The sequence below is a fragment of the Protopterus annectens genome, chromosome 1.part1 (genome assembly GCF_019279795.1).
Source record: "Protopterus annectens isolate FY-2018-M chromosome 1.part1, PAN1.0, whole genome shotgun sequence".
In the NCBI taxonomy this organism is placed as follows: domain Eukaryota; kingdom Metazoa; phylum Chordata; order Ceratodontiformes; family Protopteridae; genus Protopterus; species Protopterus annectens.
In genome coordinates, this window is record NC_056726.1 from 1,423,424,248 (window position 1) to 1,423,446,267 (window position 22,020).

At 39.4% G+C, this 22,020-nt stretch overlaps 1 protein-coding gene across 1 annotated transcript in view; it reads right to left on the minus strand.

Annotated features, from left to right (window-relative positions):
* Window positions 1–15,622, minus strand: part of LOC122813784 (endonuclease domain-containing 1 protein-like) — a 153,760-nt gene extending 138,138 nt beyond the window's left edge. Inside the window, exon 1 of the mRNA XM_044086290.1 lies at window positions 15,237–15,622. Within this exon, the coding sequence (XP_043942225.1) occupies window positions 15,237–15,554 (318 nt within the window). The 5' untranslated portion in view covers window positions 15,555–15,622. The remainder of the gene's footprint in view (window positions 1–15,236) is intronic.
* Window positions 15,623–22,020: the final 6,398 nt, after the last annotated feature.

Here is a 22,020-nt window from a genome sequence, read left to right on the forward strand (position 1 = left end):
ATGTATATATATATATATATATATATATATATATATATATATATATATATATGTATATGTATACACACACACACACACACACACACACACACACACACACACACACACACACACACACACACACACACACACACACATATATACACACACACATGCACACACACACACACACACACACACACACACACACACACACACACACACACACACACACACACACACACAAACACAGCACTTAATAATTATACAGAATCTTTTCCCCTACTGTTGAATGACTGTACTGAATGATATGTTTGAAAAAACATCAAACAATTGCATAGTTCAAATGGTTTTGTAATAAATTGTTGTGGCTATGGTGTGCAGGGTCATGAGTTCAAAACTTGCAAGGGCTGATTATTTTGCTGCTGGGCAGAACAGTGGCTGATGGAGACAGGGTGATTAAGGCAGTTATATGCAGTTGTAAGCAGGTTTGCACAGATTTGTGCGATGGTAAGCAAAGCCAAAACATGGTTAAACAGGAAACTGCTTAATCTCTCTAGGCATCACTTAGCATCATGCAAACTCACTTACTGCTGCTTTCTGTTGCTTACTGTAGCTTACTCCTACTTACCCCCATGCTAATTTCTTTAAAAGAAAAGAAAAAAGGGGTGAAAGGACAGTAATGTAAAGGGGCATGCAGAGGGAAAAACAATATGAAAGATAGATAGGGATGTGCAGGACAGGTGTAGGGAAGGTCCATAGCTATCCATTTCTGATACAGCAACAGCTGTGCATTTGTACTGAATTTGGAGGTGAATTTAGACACTCAAACCCCTGAGAGAGGTGTGAGGACAACAGTAATATGTTGTTAAGACAATTAGACTGGATTACACGTGTCCAGTGGACACTTGTGTGAAATGGACAGCTATGTATATGGCGACAATTTTATTTTTTGGGAACAGATTGACCTTTTTTTTCAGGTGACAGTGGGATGTTGAGGAAGAGTAGTAGGTACATTTGGGGAGGTAAGTTGGGTAGGAAGACAGACAAGACAGGCAAGACAGCAGGCAGGGGTGGTATATGACACGTGGTTAAACACCTTGGAGGGGGATGGTGTTTGAGAATCGGATGCATACGAGACCTCAGTTAGATACAGTGTGACTGAGGTCCCCACCCATGGGAAGTCAACACTGCACATTCATGGCCCCAAAGATGGCTGTGCTGGGGGCTGAGCAGGAGGGGCAGGCTGACCCTCAAGTTGCACCACGCGGCCCTCAAGCTGACATTGCAGATCTCCAAACTCCCTTTGGAGGTCAGTACACACCAATCCCTGGACCTGATAATGAGTGACAATATCCTCTCCATGCCTGCTCCCAGGGGGGACGAGCCCTATCCCCTGAGGCAGTTCCATCAGAAGGTGGTGCAGGGCCAGTAGAGAGGGAGGTCTTGGGTTGGGTCCCAGATGTGCTGGGGCCCAGTGCTATGGCCAGCTGAGGCGGGACAGGTGGATCAGATGGGATTTGCCTTCCCAGATTTGCTATAGTGTTGAAGTTTTACAACATATGTTGGTTAGTGAAGAAGACACATTCCAGGATTAGTTATAACAGCATGCATAGGTGTTCCCATTAACCCAAAACAACAGATTTGAAACAGTTGCATAGCAAACAGAACGCATGCATATATGGAACCATAGTGGGCATTATAACAGCATGCAGGTTACATTGGTAGCAACAGGCCACCAATGATAGTATTTGAACCGGAAACATTTATAATCAAACAGTTAAATATTTGTATAACAATAGGACACATGTCCCAACAGTAGGTGTGGTGAAAAACATACCTGTTGATTTATGTGTTTCAATTATTGGTACAGATAGGGTGGGGGAGAGAGAGAAATGTCAATTATCAAATGTATAGGCTTCCATTGCTCACAACTTTAATACTCATTGCTCTACTCATTACTCTGCAGGTATTAGCTCACTTTACCTCGACCTATGGCCTTGGGTTAGGCAGTGGTATGTTTGTACGCAGTGTTATCATTATGGCCTTCTTACAGTTACTTTCTACATGTTCTTACTTGGCAGACCTGTGGAGGAATTGTCTGTTAACACCACATGACTGTTTCTACACAGATTCACAAAGTCAAAAGGTTACATATGTGCACCCATACTGTGTGCATTTGTGTGCTACTGCTATAGTCCACCTTGGTTTCTATCGGTCACCCTGGGTGATGGCAGCACTGACCTGGGTGATGGCAGCACTGACCACTAGCTGTGACAGTGTGACACTTGAGGCACATTTCTTGGTGGAGGATGGACTACTTGCTGTATGTACTTATCTTGCTGTCATTTGCAGCCTTGGGGTTGGACAGTGGGTGTTGTACACAAATGTATAATTACAGCCTTCTTCCAGCTGGTGTCCACATTTTCTTCCCTGGCAGACCTGTGGAGGAAATGTCTGTTAAGAATACTTGACTGTTTCTACACAGATTCACATATTCTTGGGTGAGATTTTTGCATACATCTTAATACCACTCCTGGGATTCGAACTGTGCCTGTTTCTGCAAAAGGTTCAAGAAGCTGTGTTTCATCACAATGAGCTATTAAGGAACTGTTGTTTCCTTTTCGGCTGTTTTCTCCCTAATACTCTCTTGTTTGGACTATCTGCCTTGTAATTCTGGCATTCATGCATGGCACATTGTTCTTATAACTGTGTATCCATACTTTGATAACTTACAGTATGGAAAACAAATGGTTAACACAGCAGTAATATTCTGGGATCAGATCTTGGTGCATGGAACATCTGTTATGATAAATACTTTGACAACTTACAGTATGGCAAACAAATGGTTAACACAACAGTAATATTCTGGGATCAGATATTGGCGCATGGAACATTTGTTATGATAACTCTGTGTTACAACTCCACAATCATTGTCAGATGAGCCTCAATTAATTAATGCTGTCAGAGCCATAATTGCACTTCTGAACTTGTACACATTTACTTCATACTTCTAGATTCCTCCATACACACAACAGTCTGGGGTTTTGTCTTTTATTGACAGTTACTGTAGCTTTTATTGATATATATCCCATGCATCACTATTACTCTGCAATGTGTCATTTATTCAGTCAAAGCAGTACACATTTCTAACTACTGGCAGGTGACATTCTACTCCTTTCTATTTATTTTCCCTGATTACTACAAACTAAATTTGTACTCATCAGCCTCATGACGCAGCCTTGACAACCGGCTGGCGTGTGCATCCATGTTCACAGCCCTCTCAACTGCAGCTGTAAAGGAGATAGAGAAACATTTATGCATATATGCATACCTATCCATCTCATACTTAGGCTGGACCTTGTTACACAATTAATTGATACTGATACTTACACACTGCTGGGACTTCCCATGTTTGAGCATCTTGGATCCACTGATCCAAGAGATCCCTCTTCCGATGCTTGTCAGCATAGAGCTGCCAGACCTGCTCACCAGTCCGAGGGATAACAGTAGCACTGGTGAGGTCATGTGCGAGACAGTCATAGGCCTCCACTTTGTACTGGGAGCTCTGGTAATGGTTCTGCATCAGTTTCTCTGCATGGTTTTTCACAAGGAGTCCAACCATGGCCCTGGACTCCTGGATGCCCCAGAGCTGCGTCTGGAAGCATGTGCCCTCTCCTACTCCTGTCATGGTACCTGCAGTGGTCAGCTACAACTGGTTATGGGCTGTATTCCCACCTCTGAGATCTAAATAGGGCTGATTACCCGCCCTTTGCTGTGATTGGATGATTTTGAAAATGCTGAGCTGAGCTAAGCGGCAGGCAAACTTGCTTAGCTAAGTTAGGCATTGCTTACAAGGGAAGATGCTAAACACTGCTTACCACTGCACAAATCCACTTAGCTAAACTAACTATTGCTCAGCATATATATTTAAGCGATGCTTACTCTGGCTAAGCATAGCTGGGCAGAATTTAGCACTGCTCAGCTTTCATTTTATGGACTATCAGGATTGTGGGGTTGATTTCTTCTTAATGATACATCTGTATTACACTGACAACTCACATTTGGACCTGGTACACTACCCTGATTAACAAATATATATTATTACTATGTATTTCATATACTTTTGGTGCTGTTTTCACAGATAAAATTGCATGGTTGGAATTGGGGCTCAAATTGTGAACCACTGCATTCTACATGAATGCTTTAACCACTATACTATTTCACTTGGGCTATTTTGGCAGTCTAGTTATATTTAGCTCACTCAAATATTTAAGCTACGCTTAAACTTTATTGGGGGGAAAAAACAGAACCTGTAATATTACTCTTACTAACTTAGGAAGCTACTAAGATACTTGCTTTTCTGTTAGCAAACATTTTGGGAGGGATATTACTTATGCAGCTCTAATGTATGTCACTGTTTAGTGACTTCATTTGTCAGACAGGAGGGGATTTTATGAGGTAAAAGGCCACACATATATGGGTCAACTGTGGACATTCTGCATACATCTGACCAGTTGGGAGCTATGTTGTGATGGGCTTTATTTATTTCATACACAGACACTATCTTATGATAACAGTGTCCACGGACACTGTACATGCTTTGGAATTGCCATATGGCAATTCTAGAGTGCAGAGGTGTGTGTACTCTGCGAGTAATGTTTGGACATGCCCCCTGCACTTGTACACAGAATCATGTCTATGTAGACAGTACAGCAGTGTGCCTTCATTAATATGCAAGGCACGCTGCTGCTCTACACAGGCATGATTGCTCTGTGCAGGAATAGCAGTATTCCTGCAAGGAACTTAATGAATCCTAGGATAGTGTTGTATCATTTAGCAATATTATGAACATTTTCACTGAAAATTCAGAATCATCTCATATTATTCCCAAACTTGTTTAAGATTCTTGGTTCATGTCCTCAGTTTGTAGGTAAAAGGGCAGTAACCTTAGAACATCTTGTTCGTATATGAATTGTTGGAGATTATATGTGCACTGTCAGTTTTGGGAAAATGTAAGAAAAACATTTGTTAAGAGTTAAATGATGAGAAAACAATTCTTGACAACCAGAATTTTAATTGTAACGCAATCATTATTGTGAATATTCCTTTGTAGTGTGCAAGCTGTGAGGTCTTATGTGTGGAAAGAGATACTAGAATGTTGTTGTAGTGTACGTATGAGCACAATTACAACATTTGAAGCAAAATGAACAATAGTATCCCACTGGTCTTTATAGGCACTCAGTGCAATGCACTGCTTTTCAAAGCATTATAGCTGCTGCTAGACTATGTTGAAATGGAATGGATAGGACCTTAACACCCTTTTAGAGAAAAACAAAATTCAGATAATTTGGCGACTCGCTTTGAATATAAGTCATGGCTCTATATCACATCAGCAAACTCTAAAAAGTGTGAACATTGATATACTGAGCTTCAAGGTCTGAAAGCTGAAAACAACGAAGGAACGGATCAGTGAATTTTTTCCCAGGGAAAAAATTTGCTGATCCAAAAAAAAAAAAAAGAGTATATATGCCCCCCACACCCCCCAACTTAAATATACCGACTATAAGATTGCACAACAGTGGAGAAAACAGCAAAGCCTGGAGAATGGCCCAGTGAAATTTTTCCCAGGGATCTGTTCCTTCGCTTTTTTCAGCTTTCGGACTTTGAAGTTCGATGTATCACTGTTCACTATTTTTAGCATTCACTAATGTGATATAGACCCAGGTCTCCCACCTGTTCTGAATGACAACATAGATATTAAAATATTTTAAAGCTTAAGCATATCCATCTATTTGTATATGCATCTGTGTATATATATATATATATATATATATATATATATATATATATATATATATATATATATAGATAGATAGATAGATATATGTAGGGCAATTGAAAAAGAACAGCTGGCTCATAGTTAATTTGTTTCTTGAGTGATACTGAAACAGACAGTGAAGTTCTGGTCTTTGTCTTTTCTGATATGACTCAAGACCTGCAAAAACTACAAGCAATGTTAATGACTCCCTGCTGGGTGAGGGAAGTATATCCGTATTTTTTCTCTATGAGTTGCTTAAACTTAAAAGTTGATGATCTCTGTTTTACCTGCTCCACTTTGTTTTCTGTTTTAAGAAATCTGCTTGGCCTGGTGTTTTTGTTCTATGTGGTAGACACTTAAATTCCCTAGGCTGCACATTTCACATTTTTTATCCACTGGTTAATTTGTTTATTGAGTGATAATTAAATACAGAGAGAATTTATGGGTCTTTATCTTTTCTTTTAAGACTCAAGACCTGCAAAAACTACAAGCACTTTTGGTGACTCCCGGATAGTTATTTTCCAACCCACCCTTGCATTCCTTGATTTACTTTTTAAATTTGGTGATTTTAAGCTGCCCATCCTCATCGTAACTTGAGTTTTATAAGTTCCTCCCTTTCTATACTACTGTTTATAGCTTGAATTATTTGTCTTTCCTTGTGCTTATTTTGAAAAAAAAGTGCATTGTGGTTCTCATTGTCTGTTCTACTGATTTACTTATTCTGAATTCATTGTCTAGCTAGCTGTTGGATAAAGTAGTATATTTTTACACTCTAGCAAGCACTTTTCTGTGTTTTTACTTCAAGAGGACAGTGGAGTTCACATCTTGTGGCAGTGGGTTGTAGCCTAGGCTTCATATTACGTTGTTGAACTTTCAAAAGTCCAACGCCATATGGTTGAACCCATACGTTCGAACTTTCAAAAGTTCAAAAACATCAAAAAAATAAAATAAAAAACAGAAAAAAAAACTACCTGATGGTTGTAATCAGGGAGGCAAGACTCCCTGCACCCCCCACACCCCCACTCTTTAAATATACCAATTCTGAGATCACACTACAGTGCAGAAAAGGGAAATCTTCCCTTTCCACACTGAATGGAAATCCCCATTGAAATGTTCGAACTTTCCAAATTTTAACATATGGGTTCGACAATATGGTATTTGAAATTGTTATGGTTCGACAACGTAATATGTATCCTGTAGCCTAGTCTGTATAGGTTGAGAAAACATAGTAGAGATTCCTGTATGTACTTGTTTTATTGTCTGGAGGCTTTATTAGTCAGCTTACCTTGTTTTTAGTGCCTTTATAAATTCTGTACAACTGAGTGGCTCTTGGCTCATTTTTACAAAGTGAAGTACTTTTATTGAATAATTTCAATTTTATAAGCTGCATAAAGGTATCCTGTTGTATCTGTATCTTTAACTTTGTTTGGGGTAACATTTCACTCCAGACACTCTTTTGTTATGTTTTTACACTAGGAGGACTAGAATTACTCATCTACTGGCAGTAGGTGTTTACCTGGTCTATCTGAGTTGGGAAGCACACAAAAGGGCTCTAAGTGCAGTCATTTTATTGGTCAGAGGGCTCATTACTTAGTTTTCTGCATTTCCAGTGCTGGTATAAATTCAGCTCATTTGCACAGAGCTTCTCGTTGTGCCAGTGTCCTGTACAGATGCAAATATCTGGAAATGTTGCTTATTTTCATTATACTATGAGAATTTGCCATTTTCATTACCTTATTATAGCACCCAGAACTGTTGCTGCTCAGAGAGCATCTGATTTGGCACTGTGCAGCATCAGTGGTTCGGTTAGCTGCAGATAACACCAAGTAAGCACCCTTCTGTTATCTGGTTACAAATACCCTCCACTCTTATCCTTTCAAGTGAACATTAAGACCTGCAACCATGCATGGGCACTTTCCTACTATCTCTGCAGCCAACTTGGCGGACATGGATATCGTGAGGCAATGTAACAATTGCTTTATATACATTGACAACCACTTAATTCTTGAACAGACAAATACAGTATATGAGAGATGTAGTTACTCATTGACAGTTGAGGCTAGACTCTCACATACAGAAACAAAAAGCCAGAAATATTACTCACTGCACCCACAAAGGACCACACACATAGAACCCACACATAGAACCCAACTATGCAGAAGTGCTCACATGTAACTTACCCAAACCTCAAAGGCCTGTCAGGTGCAGACTTCAGAAATTCTACATGTACACAAACAAAACAATTCCCATCACAACACATAAAACCACAACTTAGTGTGCCTCAACTACTAAACCCATAATGTGAAACACTCCACAACTCAATATTCTGGTCACAGGAGACCACATTGTGAGACACACTGATATTCCTCTCATCAGGCTGGATAAGGGGAAGATTACAGTTTGTTGCCTGTCAGGAGCCAGGATTTACCAGATTATGCATGCACTCAGGTCACTTACTCTTAAGTATCAGTACGACTCAGTCATAGTCCATATAGGCGTGAATGACCTGAGACATTCCTTGACTATATGAAGCGAGACATTGTCGAGCTCTCAGAATATATGTCACGTGCAGGTATGAGCCTAGCATTGAACAGCATACTACCATCTCCAAGGATGATACCACAATACCAGCAGAATATGATTGACTTTAACAATTGGCTTCGATACTTGTGTCATTCCAAAGGCGTCCAATACTTTTCAGTCTGGGAAGACATGGTTGGCAGGCCATGCTTCTTTACCAGCAGTAGTCTTCACCTGTCACCTCCAGGCTTTTGGATATAGGGCAAAATACTATCCACCCCTATAGTGCCTTTTTTAGGCATTGCCAAACAGACAAACCTTCTAACATAACAAAAGCTACTCAGAACAAGCTAAAGGTGCTACTACTCAATGGTAGGAGCCTCAACAAGAAACTGTCCTCCCTGGAAGCTATCCTCACCTTGGAGAATGCTGAGATTTGTGTAGTTACAGACACATGGTTCAAAGCCATGGAAAGCACTCCCATAGTTCATAGCTTTAATGTCTTTTATACAATCTGACCACCCACTGAACATGAAAGAGTAAAAGGCCGAGGTGTATATGTACATAAAGGAGAAGCACATCTCAAGGCTGGTCAAACAATACAACATGCTTCAGCTACTCCATGTGCAACTAATCATGGGAAAAATCCATTACCATATTCTTGCTAATTACAAATACCGTATCATGAACAAGGAAGCTCATACACCATGCCTAAAATTACCAAAATCACTCACTATCCAGCCCTATACCATACTCATGGGTGATTTTAACTACTCTTCCATTAATTGAGGAGCATACACAAGCACTAACATGCAGGCCCAAAGATTTCTTGACTTTGTAAATTCAATTTCCCTGGAGCAGTTAGCCTGCATTCACACTAGGAGAACACATAGCTCAATCTGGAACTCACAAATATGGGAGAGTGCTGCACCAATCCCCCAACCCCCTGTGTGATGCCCTCATTAGTAAGATCAGATCAGTTCTCAAACCAGTGTCCCCTGAAATAAAGGTAAAACTAGTCCCCCCCCCACCTAACCTCAAAAATGTTAAGAACTTCTCTAAGGTAAATTTTCTCCATTAAGGGATGGCATAGCTAGTTTCCAACCTCGCCCAAATCAAGAAAACACAGAAACCTATGCAGAGGCATACAAAAAAGCCTTGTATGATCATATAAACAATTGCAGGAAAACAGCAGTACCAGATCAAACCACACCCAGGTCAAACAGCCAAAACAAGACACCCTGGTGGACCCCTGGTGTTAATAGGTTGTAAAACATAAGAAATAAAGTCCTGTTGAGAAGTAATAGAGAATGTGTACAACAGAACAAAAATTCTCTCATTGGTCTAAACAAGCAAATCAGGAAATTAGACAAGTCTCTGAAAGCAGACTTTGAGGTAAAAATAGCCTCTAAAGCTAAGGATAACCATAAGGCATTTTTCAATTATGTCCACAGTCTTATGGGCAATATCCAACAATACATGTAATTAGTTGAAGATGGCATCACCTATATTCAGCTGGAAGAAATAGTAAATCTGATGACCAACAAATTCAGCTCAAATTTCACTTCCTAATCACCCCCAGTTCTCCCCCAAGAAATACCCTTCACCACTCCACTGCCAATTATCACCAAAGAAAAGGTTGCTACTGTGCCCTCTAAAGTAGAAACATGGCTTCAATGGGGCCTGGTGATATACCAGGTTGCCTTTTAAACAGCTTAAATAAGGACTTATTGGGCACATTAGGATCTCTGTTTAACCACAGCCTCCAGACTTGTTTTATCCTGATAGAGTGGAGGACAGCAACAGCCATCCCTCTGCATAAAAGGGGACTGACATGGGAAATTACAGAGCAGTAAGTGTAACTAGTCTTATATATATGTAAGGCCATAGAAAGAATAATTATGGACCTGATAAATAATGATATATGAAACCTCCAAACACTGGACCTGACCTAATTCGGCTTTGTCAAGAGTGGGTCATGCCTACTGAATCTGGTGGACTTCTTTGAGAAAGTCATTAAGACCATGGATGAGGGTAAAACAGTACATATTACCTCCCTTGACCTGTCCAAAGCATTTGACACAATTCCCCACTCGGGTATTAAAACTGGGCATAAATCCCTACATCACCAGATGGATAGGCAATTGGTTCACAGACAGGACACGTGATTAAAGTGGGTGAGTGCAGATCCAACAAGAGGACAGTCACAGGCAGTGTGTCACAAGCTTCAGTGCTGGGGCCACTCCTATTCAGAATATACTTCTCTAAAGTCAAGAGTAATGTGGAAGGCCTGTGGATGAGAAAGTTTGCCAATGACTGCAAACTTGGGGCAATCACTGAATCCTGCAATGATGTAGGTATCCTTCAGAAGGGTCTAGATCAGACAAATGATTGCTGCCAGAACCATGGCCTAAAACTAAATGTGCATTATCATACCCTTTTGGAAGTCAAATAGGCCTGCAAATTGCAACATCAATAACACACCCCTAAGAGTAGACTCAGAGGGGAGAGATCTAGGCACATAGATAGATAGTAGCCTGAACTTTGACCACCATGTGTCCACCGTGGTGAGGAAGTCCTTTTATGTAGCACAACTTATAAGTAAAGGTATGGCATCTGGATCCAAGGAAATTATAGTCCTGCTGTACTCAGCCCTCATTAGACCAATGATTAAGGGGACTATATTATAATCGCGAAAGCTAACTATCACGAATACAAGTTCATCGACACATAAATGTCGAAGAACTAATACAGCGAAGTACAAAAAAGCAAACTTCAGAATGCTGAACGATTCTTTCTTGGCCAGCAGGGTGATCATGGGGATGAGGAAATAAATCCTTTTCCCCACTGTAGTGCGGTCTCGGAGTTGGTATATTTAAGTAGGGGGGGGGTTGTGGAGGGTGCAGGGGGGCTTGCCCCCTGCAAAAATGTTAGAAAAAGTGTTTAACATTACGTTCTTCCATTAGGTTTACCTTACCTGTATGGCGCTGTTGCTTCCGGGAATGCGTTCGGCATTTTAATTTTCACTTTTTTTGTACTTCGCTGTATATGTTCTTCAACATTTATGTGTTGATGAACTTGTATTCATGAAAGGAAGCTTTTGCGATTATAATATAGACCCTAATTAAGTACAATGCACCATTTGGCAAGCACTTGACAAGGCAGTTACAGCAGCTGCAGCAACTTCAAAGGTGCCTCACAAAGAAAATATAGGATGTAAACATGAACTATGTGGATAGACTAAAAGCCCTATCCCTTTCTTTGGTCTCCTACCATCTATTAAGGAGTGACCTATGCCTGACCTACAAGGCACTCACAATTTCAGCCCTAATGGAGCTGCTACACATCCTTAAGTCAAAAAACATGGAGTTCACCTGATCTAGGGATATAAACATAGTCAGCAATTCAAACAAAACATGCTGGAAAGACAGATATGTGTCTCAGAGATTCACATTAAGCAGAGCCCTTCACTGGTCCTCTTCAAATGCAGTTTGGATCAATGGATGGGGAATCACACTTTTAGACCTGGGGTAGTGCCTATGTCCCTGCAAGATGCTCCATGCATAGGCACAAATCCAGGCCATCATCTTCCCCCTAGGAGCTATATATTGGGTAAATTGGGTTATATTGGCTAGGATTGCAAGGGCTCTTAATCTGTTAGCCTTGTAATCTCCTGTGAACCTATGAGCCTATGACCCAAATATTGATGTCCACAAGATCAACCAGTAAAAGCCAACTTGCAAATTGTGACACTAAGTTTAAGTATGGCATGGCTAGACTACAAAAAAGCATTTGATAGTATCCCACATTTATGGATAAAAGAGTGTCATTTGTTTTTTTATAAATGTACAAAAGGAACTTTTTTTTCAATCAGGAAAGCTGTAGCACCAAGAAAACAACAGTTTGGGACAGGAATGTGATATAAAAGAACTTGAGCAAGAGGGAGTGTATAAATATTGGGGAATTGATGAAGGATCAACTATAAAACATGAACAAATGTGAATAAAACTCAGTAAGGAATATTTTAGAAGACTTAAATTAATGCTAAAAACAGCATTGACATCCAGAAACAAAGTTCAAGCTATAAACCAGTTTTCTCTTCCTGTCCTAACTTACAATTTTGGAGAGATTGACTGGCCCCAAAAGGTGGTGGATAGTTTGGACAGGAAAACAAGAAGGATGCTTCATGCTAATCAAATGATTTATGAAAATCAGTGCATACCAAGACTATATATTCCCTGTTCTGAAGGAGTTATGTGCCTCATCCAAACTGACTACATGTATAGATCTGCAATAGAGTGACTGCATATATATTTGCTGACCTCACAAGGCCCAAACATAATGAAAGTTATGAGACATGAGGAGAATAAGTCAAAGATGGCTTCTCTGCTTAGTTTAGCACAAACATATCAGTGTCAAGGGGGAATGGAAATACAAATGGGGATGGAATAAGAATGTGCTAAAAAACAAAAGAAAGAATATAAGGTGACGGATCAGATAAGAAGGCAAGAAATGTAGAAAATGCATAAATATAGTTGCAAGTATAGAAAAAACTCTTGGAACAACCTCATGTTGATCAGGATCGGGCCCAGGAATGTTTAAGGAGAGGTGAATTTAAACCCAAAAGACAAAATGTTAACATTGGCAGCCTAAGATATTGGACTACATACACATTGGTTTACAAAGTCCAGTGAATATGTGGGAGAAACAGACAAATGTAGGTTTTGTAAAACAGAATTGGAAACAGTTGTACATCTTGTTGCTGGTTGTGATATACTGATCACAGAAGGACAGTATACTGGAAAGCATAATAATGTAGCAAGGCTGTTGCATTGGGGATTGTGCAAATACTATAATAATGAAGTAGCTGAAAAGCACTGATGCAAAACATCATAGAAAATGATGAAGATTATATCACATGGAATCATCCATTATCAACAGTTCAAAAAATAGATGCAAGAAATCTAGGTATAGTAGTCCATGAAAAGAAGACAAAAGTAGCATTGATTATTGAAATTGCTACATCCAGTGACTATAGTGTCTTTTGTACAGAGAGAGAGACACAAAGTTATAAAATTCCAGGATTTGCAGGCAGTAAAGATACCTATACAGTTCCAGTAGTAGTAGGAGCAACAGGTCTTATAGAAAAAAATTTACAATCATACTTACCTCACAGTAAGAGGTTCTTCTGTTCGATTCTCAGCTGGGCTTGGCAGTGCCTTCTGTGTGGAGTCTGCATGTCCCCCTGCGGTTGGGTAGCGTTCGAAAGACATGCGTGCGTAAATGGGTGTGCCTTTATTGAAGGTTGGGCGTCGAGCTGGCACCTCGGCGTTTTGTAAAAATCTACTGCCAGTCATTAGCGGACCAGAGTTCCGCTGTGGCGACCCCTTACCGGGAAAAGCCGAAAGACAAACAACAACAACTTAGATATGCTAGCAATACATGTAACTCTGTACGAATTATAGAAGGATTCATTACTGGGCACATTGTTGGTGCTGCAAAGAACACTTCTGTTGGACATCAAAGATTGAAACAACACTAATTTCATGAACTTTATTCATACTTTGATTTAGGAATGGGGTCTATTCCCATCATGGTAATAAAAACCCAAAAGATTTGGAGAAATTAAAAAAGAATGGAAAAGAAAACAAACCATATTAACATTTTTTCCATTTACATACATTATACATCACATGTGTTTTCCTTCTTCTAACTATCATCAGTCCAACATTTTCTTAATCAGGATTTACACATACTTACCATTCTAATGTTTTTGTGAGCAAGACCAATCAAGTCTGATGTTTCTTTTTTATTAACATTTACAAAAATGCTTTAAGCTATCATTCCTTACAGTCCTTGGCATTATCCATCCATCCATCCATCCATCCACAACCCCCTTTTCTCATTTTTTTTTTTTTTGTGTAAATGGGGATGGGATGTCACTTCACCAGTGACAATCATCTAGGGCCAAGGTTTACACCACCTGGTGGCTAGTCTTGTCACGGTAGTTGTCCTACACAACAAACTCACATGCACACTCACACCCTTTGGTCAAGTTAGACTGTCCATTCCACCTACTGCATGTCTTTGGGATGTGGGAGGAAATCAGAGCACCTGGAAGAAAATCATGCAAACACAGGGAAGATATGCAGACTCCATATAAAAGGTACTCCAGCCAAGAACCAAGCTGTGAAACCTCTTGCTGCGAGGTGACAATGCTATCCCCTGTGCCACTGTGTTAGTATGCTAATACTAACATGAATTGCTCCCACTGATTCCATTTATTTCTATGTAATTTGCTCCCTCCCTTTTCTAAGGCTTCCTCTTCCAGTTCTTTTATCTCTTTTAGAATATTCAGTACTTAAACTACAGCTGGTTTAGACTTTAATTTCCATTTTTTAGTAATTGCTTTTTGTCATCAAACAAAATTAAACTTAATAAGGCCTTAGTATAGCTAAGCAATTATCTAATTTTCTACCTTTCTAAACTAATACAGTTGCCAGTTAGATATGCCTCCAGCACTAACCCTTACATTCTCTCTCACACACACACACACACACACACACACACACACACACACACACACACATACACACACACACACACACACACACACATAAAATTTACGCTTAGTGCAAATTATAGTTGAAAATGGTCTGCTGACCAGATAATTTACTTGAATATCAGCTGGCTTAACAAGACAAAGAAGCAGCCAAATACTTGCTCAGAAACATCAGACATAATATATAAACAAACATAAATATCATTAGTTTAACTATAAGGAAAATGTAAGCCTGATATGACCTTTCACTATACATATTTATTGGTCATGCCTGAAAAAATGAGACAAGGTTGCACCTTCCATTACCAAGTTTTGCTGTGAAGCTGTGATATATATTAAGTACATGTCTCTTACCTGAGGTTCAATCATCCACGTTATGTTTTTTGGACGTTTCTCTTTATTCTTTCCCTTAAATATATATGCGGAGTACAAAGGTATTCTTCTCTCCCTGTCATATAAAGTGGCAAAGTATTGAGAAACGACTCCATTGTGTTTATAACTCTGGCAAATTCGAGCTGATTTTTGCCCTGACAGCCCCAGTGGTTCCTTTTGTTTGTAAAAGAACTTAGAACATTCATGAAAATCAAACTTCTTGTCATTATCAAGAACTTCTAAACTGCCTGGAGTAAAATATATGACTGTTAAAGTTAGAAGTATCAGCATGTACTGCATTCTTTCAATATAATTTTTGTTGCAGAAAAGATGAAATCAAACAGCAGGAAGAAATGTGCAATGCTGAAAGAAATGTATTATTCACATGTTAAAGAAATGGCGTTGTACTTTTATATAAGTGTGACCAAATAATTAGCATTTTTGTTGTTTTTCACTTCAACAAATGTCTGTTAAACAATATTATGAGAAGTGATAGTTTCATTTCTTTTAGCTACATTACAGGCTGTTATACCCTTCCTCTTTTCGAAGTTTTTGTCTAATGCTTAACATAGCAGCTAGTGACATTTAATGTAGAACAAAAATATATGTTGTAGTCACAGCACACAAATAGTAACCAAAGCTAAAGGAAGGATAACAGGAATGCAGTTCCTGAAGTTCCTTTACTTTTAACTGTTTCCGGTCTTTTTAATTATTTTTACTAGAAATTGTTATTTATTTATTTGTTTTCCATTTGTTAACCGGCAGTATCTGACTGAGCCGAAAAGGCCCTTTTTCAGCAGAGGCCTGGGGAGAAAAGCTCCACATAGAAAAATTACAGATACCTTTAGATATTTAGACATGATCAGTATACACACAAATTACAATAGACATGTTTTTACGGTTTACTATCATATTTTTGAATGGAACTCCATCGACTGCACTTTTGTCGAACACGGAAAATCGAAAATGGTAATGTCATACTCCAACAGCCAACCTAGGAACTGGTTTTAACTTGGGTCAAGATAGGTGTTCACTGCTATTGCCAAACTACAAACCTCTCCCCTATCTTGATCCATGTTAAAACTCATTCCTAGGTTGGCTTTTGGAGTTCATTACCGTTTTTGATTTTCCGTGTTCGACAAAAGTGCAGTCGACGGAGTTCCATTCGAAAATATGATAGTAAACCGTTTTTACAGTGGTATGCAGCACATCACCAGTTACAGAGGAGAGAACAAACAAGAAAATATTAATTTAAAAATAAAGGTAATTAATAGATTTGTAGTGTACAGCTGAAATTTGAGACATAGGTAGAATACATACATAGTACACAGGTACAGTACATACATTATACATTAGCCAGTGTTTGTGAGTAAGAGTGAAAACTGTTATCAAGTACTCCAGGTTTAGTATGTGTACCTTATCCACTTTCATTAGCCTTATACCATTATACAAAGCTTTCTAAAGCAAAATAATTAGGTCATCAACGAGCAGAGAGATGTTCAGCCTACAGTGTTTGTTTACAACAACTGACTTTATTATCAAACCAGACCATGCCAATCACGTAACAAGTCATCTCTGTACTTATGTCTGGGAGAGAATTGCTAAAGAGATGGACTATAAAAGACATGTGACAGGAAAATGAGATAAGCAGGGGCAATATGTTTAAGTAGGTAAGAGGAGTTATAACTATTTAATCTAAATTTGCTTGGAAAAATCTGCCTTATTCAAAATGTGTAATTATTCTGTATAACTTACTTTATCATTAATAATTAAAAAATATATTTTCCAATTAAAGCAAACTGAAGATATTAATACAGACAGAACTGTGTAAACAAACATGCTGTGATTAGTATAACCTTAATTTACAACATATTCCTACGGAAGGAATAGGGAGTTATTTTCATGAGGCAACCACTGTTTTCATAGCAAATCAGCTGGCTATTCAATACTCAGGTTTTGATGTTTCCGCGTACCTATATTTCTTTGCTATACAGTTCCCTATCAGTATCAGCAGAAAATATTGAGGTCTGGGTCAAAGAGCTGTATCAGGAAATGAAAGCAAAATCAATTTCAGTCCAAGTTTTGGCCGTAAATATTTAAGACAGTAAGCAATAATAAGTTGTAGCAAAGCTAATATGAGATCCATATATCAAAATAAGCAATGCAAGGCTATTGAGTAAAAAGAAATGCACATTTTAGATGTAGAAATGGAGGTAGTGTCATATGAATTTTTATATAACTGGATGTTGTAGCTTGACCTAGAGAAAATATCAAAAGGTCCTTGCTTGAGTCTAACAGGCATACCTTTACCATCCTTTTCATGACACTCCTGAAAGACTCAGAAAGATGAAGCTGTGTAGCTTAAAAAAAAAAAAAAATCTTACAAATAAAAACTAAGAATGTTCGTGGATATGGAAGGAGCATTAACTAGAGCCTGTAGCCATTATTTTAAAAGTTGGCAATAGTACATTACTGCATTCTGGCCACATATATCATTTGTTTTTGCAGTAAGAGCCTAGAAAACAAATGAAACTATATATTAATTATTAACAGCACCTTACCAGTATATACACCAGCTCTATGGTAGCACAACAATTGAGAAAAGTGAAAATACCCCACTGCAGTACAGCATCCTCTTTAATAATATAACTGCATGAATTTTTGACAAACCACAATTAAAAGCAGTTGAAGAAAAGCCACCCAATGAGCCCATCCTTATCAGATTGTAGGTATGCAAACCCCAGCAGTGAGTCCCTTCATGTCTCACCTCACCTCATCAGACTAGGCCAAAGGTAGTTTGACTTTGTCAGTCTTTGAAAGACAGACACAAGCTGTTGACAGTAGTCATGCTGACCACATGGCATTCCTTGACCTGGCCGAGCTCTTTGGCACCATACCCCATCCTAGTATAGTTAGCAAGCTTTATGCACTGAGAATAGTTAGCTGTTTGGTAAGATAGATATAAAATTGACTAAATTAGCTCACCTGAAAGCATACAGTTCTGGTTTGTGATTTATTGTGCACCTGTTTGTAAGAGAAAATTAACTTTGATTAATATTTTATTGGTTACCTATTATTTTTGCACTTTGTTAGAAGAAAGGTGTAGATTGTAGAAAGGAAGATTTTTTGTAATTTATATTTTGGGGGGAATTTAATAAAGCCTACACATTCTTTTTTACCATGTAGGCACCTTGTCATGTTGGTTACATCAATAAGCAGGTTTGCGATGCAGTAAGCACTGCTGAGTGGCGCTCATGCACGTACCAACACAAAAAGTTCTGTGACATGCAAATCACCTCATAAGCAGGTAAATCTCAGGCAAATGAAGAGGGCAGAGTGATCCATCAAGCAAGTAGGCAGACCTGCAGACCTCGTGTCAGTGTTCATAGTGTACATGGAAAAATTTTGTGTACAGGAATTTAGACAGACAAACGGGGCTGGAAAAATGTAGGCAGATGGACAGAAATGGCATAGCAAACACTGATATCAGTGAAACTACGCTCTGTGTGTCTCAAAAGTTACAGAAAATATGTTAAAATATTTTTTTTTTTGTTTAATAATCTGGGCAGGTTTGTGGGCATGCCGCAGTGCTCAAACATGCCTTATTAAAAAAAAAAAAAGTGGAAAAATCAAAATGAATATCATGAGACAGAAAAGTATTACAGGACCTTGCATGCAGTATCTACAATGGGGCATTGGTGCTTTTGCTAACATGGTAGGGCTTGGAAGCATGTACTTTCTAGGTTGTGAGCATGGATCCCAATGCAAATAAGGTGGAGTTACTGAATAGCATAATTGATAATCGTGTCAGCAGATCCCCTCCATGTAGGCAGAGAACCATGTTGGTGCCACACAGGAGGTAGCTGACATCAGAAGAGGGTGTGTCTACATGACTTCTTTGCTGATTGGAGCTTAGCTGTGCCTGTTTGCACAGCGTGCCACCATGCTGAGCGTGGAAGTCTGGGGGGGGGGGTCCACTGATTTTAAGCTTTGTTTACTTATGGAGTGCATGTTTCCGCATGTTTGCATGGTGCACCGCTGTGCTGAGTGTGGAAGTCTGGTGGGTGTGTTCCCTCACTGCTAAGCATTGTTTACCTATGGGGTACGTGTTTGCACTGCACACTGCATTGCTGAAAGTATCCAAAAGGCCAATGATGTATTAATTAGTTTTGACCCTTGTTTAACTTAAACTAGAGCCATTCAATGATGTTAATGATATACTAGGCAGGTGCAAGACATCATAGGTAGCCAATCAAGAAGGCTGCACCTACAGTGGAGTACTATAAAGTATGTAAAAATCCTACAATCTGATTTTTCCCCCATACTTTGCACCATTGGAGTACAGACCTGGGAATTTTATCTGAAAGAATGCTAGGGGCTGCTGCAGGTCTGCAACATCTGTATGCGCTAGATGCTAAACTCAGTGCTGTCACTGCTGTTGACAATAGGCATAGGCAGAGAAGGAGAAGAGTGTTTAGGCCCAGGGTAACCTTCCAGGGGCTACATGAGTGGGAGATTGTAGTGTGCTGCAGGGTGGACAGGGACATACTGCAGTAGCTCACTGAGCTCTGCCGCCCTCAACTCAGAGCAAGAGCTAATAGACGGGAACCTATCCCAGTGGAAACAAAGGTATGTGTCGCCCTTAGAATAATAGCCACAGGTACCTTACAAAGACCAACTGGGGACATGATGGGGATCTCACAGGCTTCAGCATCCAGGGTACTCCACCAGTTCCTGGATGCCATGCTACTGCATGCCAGTGAGCACGTTTATTTTTCCCTCACCCCTGAGGCGAGGGCCAACAATATGCAACACTTCTATGGTGTTGCCCACTACTCTGAGGTACTGAGTGCCATAGCTTGCATTCATGTACACATCAAGGCACCACCCGGTGAGGAGGGTAGAATCTACGTCAACCGCAATGGGTACCACTCCATCAACTGCCAGGTCTTGTGCAGTGCCCAGGGCATTATCATGAATGTGTGAGCTGGCAGCCAAGGGAGCTCACAGGATTTTTTGCAGGGGAGTGCAAACCTAAAGCCCTGCCCACACAGCCCCACCCCCTCTGCCCACATAGCCCCACCCCCTCTGCCCACATAGCCCCACCCACACAGCCATTCCAGTGTCCCATTACTTGGCCATTTCTCCCCATTTGTCATAGACACTGTTCAAATCTCTCAGCATGCATACTGTTTGATGCTTTACTTCTACAATGATTCCAGATATTTGGGTTTTATTTACAACTTTTATTCCAAATTTTATAGCACAAAGACTGATAGACATTTACTAAACCTAAACAAAGCAATAGTCTTACAATGAAAACAGACTTAGCATTAAAACTTTACCTTTGAAACCCACATTCACTGAAACAGCATTGAAACCCACATTCAAAGAAAATGCATCTGGCCAGTGGCAGGTTAAGTTTACCTTTGGGCTGTTTTCAAATCAAGCTCCTTGCACACATTTTTAGAACCATGCAAAAGTTCTTTGATTCACCTTCCTGACTATTAATTATATTATATAATTGAATTATGTCCCTTGTATAATACAGCACCACTTGTTAGATCGCGTTTTAAATTTATAGTTCTGAACATTTTTCCTTTAAGCAATGAAAAAATCATATGAACCAATAATGACAACCTGCCCAATTCAAAACATTTCAACCGTAAAGGGCCACTCAAACTTGTCATACAATCCACCAATATCAATCAATATGCAAGATCTCTGCAGAAGTAAACGTCATCTGAATAATTCCACATTAAAGAGATGTGAAACCAGTGAAGAGGTTGTTGCTAGAAAACTTTATATTTCAGTGTTTCATTTACAAATTCAGTGCCTGTTGCCCTTGAAGAATAAATTGCCTGTGCTACATTAAAATAAATGGTAAGCTGGTATATTGCAATAAGGAATGGGTGGCAAGCTGAAAAACAGGTTCATAGTTATTAGGGGTCTCATCCAAAGGAGGACATACTAAGAACTGCAGTACCATACCCCCTTAAAATACAAATGTACATGCTGTATGAATAGAACCTACAGCCCTTTGCATCAAGATGCAAGTATGCTACCTGCTGTGTTAACACTGCTTTCAAATTCTATACCACAATAATGATACCATTTGCTAAACAAAACAGTTGCACATTTTAAGCAGACTTAGCATGAGCAGCAGTAACCTTTGCTTCCCTAGAAGCTCACAATTCCTTGAAAATACACTTGAAAATAAATTCCACCTGTTAGATCTAACTAGGGCATTTCTCTCTCTCTCTGACTCTGTCACACACACACACCAACTTCTTAGTGCAAGAAATACATAAACAGATTTTTTTCAAAGTTACAACAACTGTAAACTCTGTGTGACCATGGTGTTTGTTTTTGACAGAAAGGTATAAAGGAACTCATGGCTATGCATATAGTTGAATCTCTCTGTACTGAACTACTCCCTACCGTGATGCTGCTTTAATAAATAGTGTTTGCATTCAGAAACTTTTACAGTTTTTATACTGAATTTTATAGCTACATGAATTAGAAAATAACCAGTTTCCTTTTCAGAGGCTAAGCTAAAAAGTCCACTCCTTACAAGCACTGCTTCCCCTGGAAAACATCTATATATGCATCATCACAGAGACCTAGTTCAAGACCGATGACAGCACTCCTTTAATGCAGGATTTCAATACCTGCCACAAGTTCAGGCCTACCACCTTAGATGAAAGGGTGATGGTATCTACATATTCTTAAAGAACAATTCATCTCCAGACTTGCTAGGTGAGAT